At 33.9% G+C, this 12,199-nt stretch overlaps 2 protein-coding genes across 2 annotated transcripts; one reads left to right on the forward strand and one right to left on the reverse strand.

Moving 5' to 3' along the window:
• Nucleotides 1-1,315: 1,315 nt before the first annotated feature.
• LOC100638404 (ephrin type-A receptor 4-like) lies at nt 1,316-5,947 on the reverse strand. The gene is made up of 9 exons (XM_003390789.3): nt 5,655-5,947; nt 4,583-4,961; nt 4,037-4,303; nt 3,601-3,756; nt 2,988-3,296; nt 2,559-2,788; nt 2,440-2,500; nt 2,265-2,381; nt 1,316-1,772 (listed from the first exon to the last, which is right to left on the reverse strand). The coding sequence occupies exons 1-9, from the start codon at nt 5,886-5,888 to the stop codon at nt 1,483-1,485; spliced, it is 2,043 nt and encodes a 680-aa protein (XP_003390837.1). The 5' UTR covers nt 5,889-5,947; the 3' UTR covers nt 1,316-1,482.
• A 104-nt stretch (nt 5,948-6,051) lies between these two features.
• On the forward strand, nt 6,052-11,180 carry LOC109588869 (uncharacterized). Its single transcript, XM_020004973.1, has 13 exons — nt 6,052-6,141; nt 6,639-6,709; nt 6,780-6,938; nt 7,274-7,450; nt 7,951-8,088; nt 8,138-8,323; nt 8,549-8,689; nt 8,857-9,045; nt 9,151-9,297; nt 9,364-9,564; nt 9,716-9,856; nt 9,918-10,118; nt 10,535-11,180. The coding sequence occupies exons 1-13, from the start codon at nt 6,134-6,136 to the stop codon at nt 10,864-10,866; spliced, it is 2,091 nt and encodes a 696-aa protein (XP_019860532.1). The 5' UTR covers nt 6,052-6,133; the 3' UTR covers nt 10,867-11,180.
• Nucleotides 11,181-12,199: the final 1,019 nt, after the last annotated feature.

Consider the following 12,199-nt stretch of genomic DNA (forward strand, 5'->3'; position numbering starts at 1 on the left):
TTACCATTTGTAGTATGATGCGTGGGTGGATCAAAGGCACCGCCAGTGCTACAACTTCAATAACACGCATGGTAGGGAAATGTAGCACTATTGAAATATGTAGCAGGGTTGTTGTCAATTAGTTTGTTTTTTAATCATTACTATTTACAAAAAACTTCATTATATAATATTACCATTACAATTTATAAGTTATACCACCAATTATATTAACATTATAATTGAAACTACCTGAATTACCATTACCATTACTTTAGAAAGTGTACTACATTGCATTACAATTAGCACAAAATTGCAAGAAACTGAAAACTTTTGATTATAATAGTAATTTTATTTAAGAAAACTTAATGTTAATATACATGTAAAGTAGAGTTAACTTCAAAAGGAGTTTTTCAAATTTTTTGGTAATAAAAGAGCACATGCTAACTGTCACACTCTAGTTAGCAAGTTAACACTAAGAACCAGTGACTGATAGCAAGATACTCTTGCTGATAGTATAGTGATAACACCGTAACACAACACACCATCTTGCTTAATCCATGCAATTATCTATTACCATTACCATTACCTTATCTCTACTATTAATTACCATTTGTCATTGCCAATAGAACGAAATTAGCCATTACAATTACCATTACCATTACAGCTAAAAAGTAATATTACCTAATTAATTACCATTAGAACTATCATTGCAACAACCCTGATATGTAGTACTGCACCGTATAATATGTATGGGCTTTCCTATTGACCATAATTGCTACATTTTCCTCTCGACCGCCCCTCGTGCAATAATTTCCATAACCTACTCTCAACGGTGCTTTAACTAATACATACTGCTTGTAACATGATGATAGACAATGGTATGATTTCTTAATTGTCACTAATTACTGGTATTCTCAATGTTTGCATTCTTCCCTAATCCTATTTATCACACAAAGACAGCAAATATGTAAGAACGTAAACTGCTTTGAGGATATACACAATTATAGGAAATATGTGAGAAACAATCACAGTGTACATGTACATCAGGTATTGTAAAGAAAAGTGATGCAAGTTAAGTGATTTTCATACACTGTACATGTACAGTAATGGCCAATAAAAAGTACATGTACTTGTAAATTAAAATGTTTAATCATCAGTTGCCAGAGTTTGACTATAAACAAAAACAATGTATAGTCTGCTTAACTCTTTTTGATAGTTGACATTCATTATGTCTTCTCCATTCATATTGAATTATCCATTCATATTCATATTGCCTTTGTGACCATTTTAAGGTAAAGTACGTCAACTTGCAGAATTTAAATTTATCTCTGTGAAATTAAAAATTTTAAACATTTAATTCAAAATAAGAGGTTAGTTGGCTAAAAATAGTTGCAAATTTAACAAAAAATAATCGCAATAAGTACTAAAACACAATCATTAACTATCAACACAACAAAATTAAGAAAATATTGATTTTCCGTTTTATCACAAAATAGTAAAAAATTAACTGTCTTCAGCGAGAGGGTTAATCTGTACCCTGTTCTCCTCCTCTTCTCCCGACACCACCTCATACTTAACGAGGGGGACATGGTGGTCAGTCTCCTCCTTTGCCATATACTTGAGTCTCAGCTTACGAAATATAAAATACCCAACTGCTCCTAGTGTTACTATTAATAGTATTCCTATGGCTCCGCCCAGTACTGCTACTATACTGACTACTGGATTAGAGCCGGATTCAGTAGGTGTGGCAGTGGGTGTGGTCGTTGATTGATCTGTAGTACCAGGTATTTGACCTAAAATATAAAATAACTGGTATTAAGTACAGTCAGTGGTGGATCTAAGGGGGAGCCAAGGGGGCAATGCCCCCACAAAAATTTTTCTGGAGTAATGTAAACTCAAGTTTTACTTACAGGAGATTGGCTTGCAACAAGAGTTTTAGTTGATTTATTTTGTTAAGTGGGTGATTTATTATTGAGGATAGAAACAAAGTAGCTGGTTACTCCCTTATAAGGAAGGTGAGGAAGAGTTCCAATTTTACTCTTGTTACAAAGATAGTGCAATCTCCTATATATATAAACTGTGAAGGAGCTGCAGTACTTGACTATGTAAACAATCTTAAACCACAAAGGAGCTCATTTTAAGGATATTAGTAACATGCATTGTGGCAGTCCTGTCTACTTGAGTCAATAAAGAGACAAGATCAAGGACATCAGTAAACACATGGAGGGTTGCATAGGACACTGTAATACTCTAGCTTTATATGACGACATTAATAAGTAACATACTTGATGATGAGACACTGGTAGTTGCCAAACCACTTGTTGTTGATAACGTCACAGTTGCTATTATTTTTATACTTGTAGTTGATGATGGACTTTTTTGAGTGGGGGCTAATGAATTGGCTATAAATATTAATAAAATAATATTAATTAATAAATTTAATCATTAATAATTATTTACTTTGAGAAAACACAATTGGTTCACTCCAATCTCCAGGACCAACTTGAGTATAGGCACGTACCTATTTAATAATAATTAATAACAATTAATAATAATAATATTATTAATTGCTGACTCACAGATACATAAACAGGTTGTCCACTGGAGGGAAAGTCCCTAGTAATGTTGACCTGATAGACAGTGACATCACTAGGCACTGGAATATAACGACCACGACGAGAAGGATCGCTGAGGTCAGCATAAAAGACGACCTCATACATAGTGATGACACCATGAGCTGATGATGAGACATTCCATTCAACATACTGACCACCTGACAGGACCTTGACACCAACTACTGGCATCGGAACTATTAATAATAATAAAATAAAATAAATAAATAAATAAATGAATAAATATTATTATATTAAATTTTTTCTAAGTTTCCAACTACTGTATCTAGACAATGTATATTGATTTGATTCCTTATGCTCATCCTCTTAATAATAATAATAATAATAATAATAATAATAATAATAATAATAATAATAATAACAGTTTCTTCCTACCTCCTTCAGGAGTGGTAATTGCTATAAAGATAGACCTCTGAGTGCTTGAAGACTGATTGGAAACTCCATTTTCAGCGGATACAGTCACCAGGTAAGTGGTCAGTGGTGAGAGCCCAGTGAAGTTGTATGATGTAGCGTATAATGGCTGAGGGTTAGCTTTGACCCTAGTGGCATTGGCAGTGCTATAGTAATAGATATCATAATAGACATCAGTTCTACCACCAGTGCTGGCGGGGGTGCCCCAGCTAATTAGTGAGTAGGTGCTGGTGGTAACGTTCACTAATATACCAACAGGAGCTGAGGGAGGACCTGTTAATGATAATAATAATTAATAATATAATATAAATACATGTATGTATTAGAAAATTAAAAAAATGGAGAATTCTCTACTTTTCAATTTTAGCAAAATTTGGCTAAATTCTCTGTACTATAGTATAGGAACTTTGACCCAATTTTGGAGCAATTTTAAAAACTTATAAAAAATCCAAACTTGATCAGGACCAGCTCAAACTTTCTCTACAACTTAAGAACATGTATATACATCAGGAACTATAATAAAATACTTTTCACAGCTTCACATTGCCATACATACACTAATACATTACACTCTTACCAGTACATGGCATAGATGGTCCATCATTAGGTGCCCTATAGAAGCCACTGTCACACTGACAGACACTAGAGCCGTGTACTGTACTGTCTGAGTTGGGAGGACATGATGTACAGACTGTGTTTGATAGAGTGGACTTGTATGTTGATGGAGCACACGCTATAATGAGAGGAATGATGGAATCAATGATTAAAATGATATATTAAAATTTGGAGGTTATTTTATGCAGTAAGGATTGTAATTGGTACACTAGGTGCTGTCCGTTAAATGGAGGTGTACACTATAAAAAATTGCTAAGATTAAAGGTCTATTATCATCATCATCATCATCATCATCATTATTATTATTATTATTATTATTATTATTATTATTATTATTATTATTATGCTGTCCTTTTTGTTGCCATTGTTGTTATTATTATTATCATTATTGTTATTACCTTGACATTGATTAGTTCCTTCAATGAGCATCAGTTCATGTCCAGGTATGCACATACACACATCATCATAGCTCCAGCTGCCGTTGATATTCAAACTCAGTACAGGGAGGGACCCAGTACTGGTATTGGCATTAGCGACACAGAGTCCTGTTATATTAATGCAATCAGTTGTGGGGGCGGGGGTCTCAGGGAACAGGGTTAGACCAGACTGCATAGCGGGACCAATCAAACGATAGACGAATAGACGAGTTATGGTAATATTAGCACCTAATGATGGATACAGTACAGCATCAACTTGCATTATAAGATATACTGCCAGTGACACATTGAAATATCAGTGACACTATTAGTATTATAACACATTGAAATATCAGTGACACTATTAGTATTATAAAGCAGATACTTCTAACATTAGAATATTAACAATCGACACTGCTAATGAAAGAGCATTATGAACTGCTACTAATACTGCAGTTATATTAACATTTACTAGTATTGAATATTCGATAATGGCTCCACTACAATACATCATTATATTGTTCATACCTATATCTCTAATAGCAATATAAAACCCTGTATCTGCCGGACTCAAATTAAAAGAGAAAGTCTTCATGTGAAGTGTCACGTCATCCACAGAACTGACATTACTGATCAGTGAGTACCCAGGCCTGTGTGAAGCCAGTGAACTGTCACTAGCATTGGAGAGATGATAGAGCAACTGGAAATTAGGGATACAGTTCACACTAGCACAAGATGCGTCCAGTATGTAGCTTATGTTAATGAATATTGTGACTGGCTCATTGTTGTACTGCGAAGGTATGGACTTGTTGATGTATTGGGTTATGAGCCAGTTGTCCTGAGGAAGGTTCTGAGGTTCTGAAATACTGACTCTCTCTCGGCAGGTTTCAAGAGGAACTGGGGACCACTAGAAGAGGAGAAAGGAAATATATGCAATCCATTATTATCAGTTAGTAAGGTTCAGAGTGCAATAGTGTGTGATTATAATAATGTATGAATCAGCAAAATATTGGACAAACATGAGTAGCTATGGGTAGCTTAGTAAGCATTGAAGTATACAAGAAGTGCTGATTCATACACTTTCCATGAGAAATTGAGAATATTTCCCAAAACATAATTGACTCAAAAATCATCATAATCACTGATTGATGAACACATTGTGGTTGCTCTACTAGCCCCAACATTACAAGTGTGAACTTAACCACAAGAAATGAACTTAAAGTTTATACTAACCTCCAAATTGAGGTACATAGAAGGAACATCTCTCTCCCTCTTTCTCTGGCCCCTCTCTATTCCCAGTTGACTCATAACAGTCAATGATTGCTTATTATAACAGACACAACATGATACTAACAACATACTAATAAATCAACTGTTACAATAGCTATACAATTCCAACCCAATACTCAGCCTCCATCCCCTCCTATCATAATTCATAATCAGCTACCACCACAATAGAAGCCATCATTTCTCAGTCATTTCTCACCTCCACAATTGGGCTCATTAGCACTATATACAGCTAAAGGTGCTAATACAATACAATATACAATAAACACTAAAACAATAACAGGATCCATTACAAGCCCGGGTATATACGTACAGTTTTATTGTCATTATCAGCATCAATGGTGCTCCAGACTCCGCCGGGCCCCAGTAGTAGTCCGTAGCTCCAGGAGTCCATTAACCGTTTGACCGTTTGCGGGTAGTCCGGTAGAGCCGAGTTGGATAAGCAGTACCCGCCAGTGTCGCCAGGAGCAGATGAAAGGACTCCATTAGACAGGACTAGTAGCAGTGGGAAGGAGAGACGAAGAATGAACAAAGAAATTGACTCCATAGGCGAAGCTTTCTTTGCGCCGCAGTTTCAGCCCCACCCACAAGTTGATAATTAACTACGCCCACTGAGCCCACCTACTTACCGTATAATATGTAATTCTAAATAAAAGGATTTAGTGTAATATTGAATAATGAGGGGGCAGTTCCATACAAGTCATTGAATGAGAATTCCAATTGAAGGGCCAACAGTTTGAAGATCTTTTCTCCTCCTCTCCCTCTGTCTCTCTCTTCAACTCTCCTCCATACATGATAAGGTGAGTGTTCCTTCTTTGTATTATGGACCTGGTGAAATATTGATAACTTTAAGTTATTGTTTAATAATATTCATTTAGATTAATTTGAATTATATATATATAATCATAATGATATATTATATATAGTGTTTGAAAGTATCTCAGACCAATAGCTAATATCTTGTTCATGTATCAGTTATACTTATAGTTTAATCATACATGTACATCTGTACTTGTACATGTTTTTATATAAAGGTGTTATTGTATAGAAACAGGAATCACACCATGTCTTCCAGTATATTATGGTATTATTAATTCATTTATTTAGTTACACTGTACATGTACTTATTCTTGTGTGTGTGTGTTCATGATTCATCAGTGACTGTGTGTCATTATTATGTTAACTTGACCACAACTATGATTGGAATGTGTGTTTGTATCTTTTACTATTCTTATACACAAACTCTCCCTCTTTCCCCTCTCTCTCTCTCTCTCTCTCTCTCTCTCTCTCACTTTAGGATGAGTTGGACCAGATTGCTAATTATAAATATTATTATTTTATTATCATTTCAATCGCTAATAGTTAATGGTAAGTGTATTATTCATTAAAGCCACCAATATTAATTATTTATTTATATTTATTTATTTCATTTATTTAGGTCAAGTTGAGTTTGCAGTAGCTCCTTCTAATATCACTGTTAATGAGACAGATGGAGCATCTTTTGTTTTATTGTTATCTTCCGAAGACCTCATGATGTCAAATGATGACATCATAACTATTAATATAATAACTAGTGGAGGGGCATTAAATGGAACTGGTTAGTAAGACACTTAATGATTGACTGTACTAATTATTAGTCAGAATACATGTACATTTGGTTTGGTGTGGCATTTTTAAGACCCTAATTTAAAATTATACAGACTAGCCTTGCTATAATGGACACTGTGTCTCTGTTATACAGAGGTGTCCTTTATGTGGAGGTTATTTTATACAGTAAGGAATGTAATTGGTACACTAGGTGCTGTCCGTTAAATGGAGGTGTACGCTATAACAAAATTAATACTAAAATTAATGGAGCTAAACTCCCATAATAATAATAATAACAATACTATAATAATGATAATTATTATTATTTCTTTCTTTTATTTCTAGATTATCTGATACCATCATCCCTCACCATCAATACCACTGATCCTACTGTGACAGTATTCAATATAACAGTCTCCATTATTAATGACAATATCACCGAATATGATGAGTCAGCAGTTATAATGTTTGAATCTCCAAATGTGACATTCACTCCGTCAAATGTGTCGTTTACCATATTAGGTATGTGACCACACCCACTATCTGTTGAAAAAAACCATGGGCTATAGCCTTGGGTATTTTCCAGAATTTTGGCGTTTTCTTAAAATGGCCGTAATTTGAAAAATTGAAGTCCAAATCACCTCAAAATTTCTAGACAGCATAAGGACATCAATATGTATCAGAAAATGTAATAAAAATTTGGGGTGATTTCGGAGCCATTTTTTGGAAAAAACCATGGGCTATAGCCTTGAGTATTTTTCAGAATTTTGACGTTTTTTTTAAATGGCCGTAACTTGAAAAATTTAAGTCGGAATCAGCTCAAAATTTCTACACAGCATAAGGACATCAATATGTATCAGAAAATGTAATAAAAATGCCAAGTTCTCACCTTCTTATTTTTGGTGAAATTTGGCCTGAGACCATGTACTGTAGTACTGGGACTTTGGCCTGATTTTAGAGCAACTTTATGCATGCCATGTGTACATGTACATTGTAATTATTATTTATTAATTTATTTATAGAGAATGATGCTATTGCTGTATTCATTAATAACACTGATATGACACTAAATGAAGGAGATGAGATCATTCTGTGTGCTAGTACCGATGGACCCCACTCTACATCATTTAATGTAACAGCTACTGCTAGCAGCACTGATGGTAAGTACCTATACTATTATCATTATTAATATTATCATGTATCTTATAGATATTAATCCTTCAACTGATATTTTATTATTTGAACCTGGCGACACTATGAAATGTACCTCATTTATGATTATTGATAATGATATGCCTGAGGGGGAGGAGTCTGTCACTATTGGGTGGAGCCTGTCACCGGCCACACCCAATGTGATACTAATGGACCCCATCACATCAACCATCACCATACCTTGTAAGTTTAGTCTTTTCTGTACAGTATAGCCTCTCTTAATGGACACTCTCTATAGTGTACACCTCCATTTAACGGACAGCACCTAGTGTACCAATTACATTCCTTACTGTATAAAATAACCTCCACATAAAGGACACCTCTGTATAACAGAGACACTTTCAAAGTGTCCATTATATAGAGGCTAGCCTGTACAGGTATACATGACTGTTTCTCTTCCTCCTATAGCTCAGTTAATAGTATCAGTGTTAAATGATTCTATGATATCAGTGGCTGAAGGATCAGTTGTTAAGATATGTTTGATGATGAATGGAATGAGCGGAGTCATTGGTGTTAATGTTAGCTATTTTATTTTTGGAGATGCAGATGGTGAGTTAATCGATAATTACCGTATGGTGGGGAATTTTGGAGGAAGTTAAATTTGGTAAATTGCTAAATTTTGGTTGTAATTTGGTGAATTTGTGGCCATGTGCCATTGAGCATGCATATAATGCCTCAAAATGATTGATTTTGTATTTTTATGTTTTTTATTTTAGATTATTCTGGTCTAGCATCATCAGGAAATATTATTATCACTACTGATTTATCCTGCATCACAATAAATATTACAAATGATAGTGTCATTGAGAATAATGAATCAATAAGTGTTCAGTTTCAATCAGTAACTGGAGCTACGCTGTCTTCTACTAATAATACAATAGAGATCAATATAATGGATAATACTGGTTAGTATCAGTGTTAATACATCAGTGTTAGTATCAGTGTTAATGTATCAGTGTTAGTATCAGTCTTAATGTATCAGTGTTATTGCTAATATTTCATTTATGTAGCTGTATCAGTGTCAATCGATTCTTCAGTAACAGTATATGACAATTCCTCATCAGTTGAATTATGTGCAACATTAAGTAATGATAATATAACCTTTAATGGAGTTAGTCCGACACTTTCAGCCACTCCTGGAGGAAATGCTACCTTAGGTAGTCCATGTAGTAACATTATTAGTATGTAGTTTTTATTTATTTATTATTGTACATGTACTGTAGATGTGGATTATAGCTTTGCTTCAATGGATATCATTCCAAATGTTCCTGGTTGTGGATCAGTATTAATATTGAATAATGGCACTGTTAGGGGGAATAGACTACTGACTATCAACTGGACAATAATGGCTTCACCTCAAATCAGTGGTGACAGGATCAGTCTTGATACTGCATTAACTGATATCAATATCATTGATACTGATTGTAAGTGTTAGCGTGTTGGTAACACCTTAATATATTCACCTGTAACTTTAATTGTCACTGACTTTATGATCAAATTTTGTAAAATAATAACTTTCATGCATCTTTCATTTATTGTTATTATCATTTTATTTATTTATTCATTTATTTTCAGATGCTACTATTGGTTTTGCTGATACTTCAATAACTGTACCTGAAAGTGTTGGGTCTGTTAGTGTATTCTTATCTAATATAAGTGGAGAGATATCAGTTCCTTTTAATGTGTCTATTACTGCTGAGAGACCACATAGACAAGGTTAGTCTATTATTATTGTTGTTATTATTATTATTATTGTCGTTGTTGTCGTTTTTAATAGAAGGACTGTTCATTTTTTCTGATAATTATAATGATTTTAGTTGGTCGTTGTCACGGCAACCAATAGTCGTGAATATTAATGATAATAATATCATTAATGAAGGGAACAGAACATTGACCCTATCATTAAAAATAGTGGACAGCAACAATTTAAACATTAACATTCAGAATGGAAGAATTACCATAACAGTCACTGAAGATGGTAAGTACATGCATATACAGTATAACCTCCTCCTATTGTGGACACTCTAAAATAAGGACACCTCTATAATGAGGTGGGATAGTATCATTCCCAATACAATACATGTAGTAATGTGTATTAATGAACCACTGAAATAAGGACAGGTTCATAATCAGGAGCTAGGGTATTATTGGGTCCCAAGGTCTCCGGAATAGACCTGTTTTATTGCATACTGTGGTAGAGGTTTTGTTGGATTATTAACTAAGTCATCCAGTCGCGACGTTAATGATAAATTATTAAATACAATTTGACAGTTTTTGTAACTTTTCTATACCAGAAGAATCTCCATTGTAGTATAAGTAATTTATTAAGCTACTCTTTAAGCAATCTGATTGGTTAATTACAGCTATTATGGTAGATAATAATTTTATTTTTAGATTTTCCGTCTCCTTCATCAACTTCAATGCCCGTGCCCACATCCACAGAAACCCCCTCAGAATCTTCCGCTCCAACTGGTTTCTTCAACACAATAACAATAGTTGGTATTATAGTGGGTGTGGTCGTACTGGGGCTCCTCCTACTCCTACTGCTAGTGTGTGTCATTGCTTGTATCAAGGTAAGGAGCAATCGTCAGGGTTTCTATGCAACGCAAGAGGACAAGGAAGAGGCTCCTCAAATGCTTCGATACTCAGCCTCTTTAAGATCCCTACAGTCTCAGACTGTAATGCCGGTAGACTCCAGAGATAAAGAGAATGAATATCTGGTTTAAAGAGATTAACTAACATTATTATTATTATTATTATTATTATTATTATTATTATTATTATTAATAGTATACGACATTTTCTGGTGTTTTTTTGACCATTACTATCTTTCTTGTTTGTCTTTTTAATCTTTTTTTAAATTTATGAAAGCACAATGATTATCTACTTAATTAAATACTGATACATTATTAATTATGCTATGTTATAATTGTTAGTAAATACATATACACTCATTTTTGTGTGATTTTAAAACAACTATACTTATTATTATAATTTCCGTGCAACAGATGTTTGGATTAACATTTTGCTATTAGTAAACTGATAATTGACTGTAAAATGTTCTGTGTGTTAGTACATACTGTATTACCATATACTGCTTGTAACATGATGATAGATAATGGTATGATTTCTTAATTGTCACTAATTACTGGTATTCTCAATGTTTGCATTCTTCAACACTACTTCATCATGTACTCCTAAAGTATATTCATGTCCACCTACCACCAGCAGTATATAGTAATACAGCTTATCTGTTTCAATAGGATCTTTCTTTTTATATAGTACCAGTTGTACTGTCTCTTAGTTGATTTTATAATCAAAACCTACTCTCTCCCTTTCTCTTCCTTTCCTTGTCTCGCATTTATTTGTTTAATTATTGACAATAATCCATGACAAAAAATTAATGGATAATAACAACTATATCTCTAGTCTTTACTGTTAACATTGACTACCAGTAATTCACTACTGAAAAATAATTTAATCACAAAAACAATAATAAAACACAATAAGAAGGAATGTCATTAGTTATTACAAGAAGCTGGTACATCCTCTCCATTGATCCTCATAGCTTCACATGCCAACTGAACAAGTCTGGCCTTACAAGAATAGCAGACAGAACTGCAAGGATCTAAAAGATATACAAGTTATATGGAACAGTTGATACATGTACTATAGTCATACCTGGTGGTATAGCATTCACTGAAAATATATATGTCCCTGGTATGTTGCTATTAAGCATCATAGCAGGGGCATTGGTTACAGTGGTACCAAATGGAAAGAAAGAAGGATCAGCTAGTACACTATTATCATCAACATATGAACCTATTCCAGTAGTAGCTGATGCAATGCTCACATTGACATAAAGTGCAATACCAAATGTATTGTTTCCATTATTAGCAACAATTAATTGGAAGTTACTGCCCTAAAAATAATAAATAAAGTGATTAGAGTGTAGCTAGCTATTATTAACAGTATTTCATGTATTAAGTAATTAATATACTAACTGGGTTTGAGCCAGTTTTTAGATAATCTATCCAAGTTACTATTATTAATTGTGTA

The sequence above is a fragment of the Amphimedon queenslandica genome, unplaced genomic scaffold (assembly GCF_000090795.2).
Source record: "Amphimedon queenslandica unplaced genomic scaffold, v1.1 AMPQUscaffold_11801_Cont13938, whole genome shotgun sequence".
NCBI lineage: Eukaryota > Metazoa > Porifera > Demospongiae > Haplosclerida > Niphatidae > Amphimedon > Amphimedon queenslandica.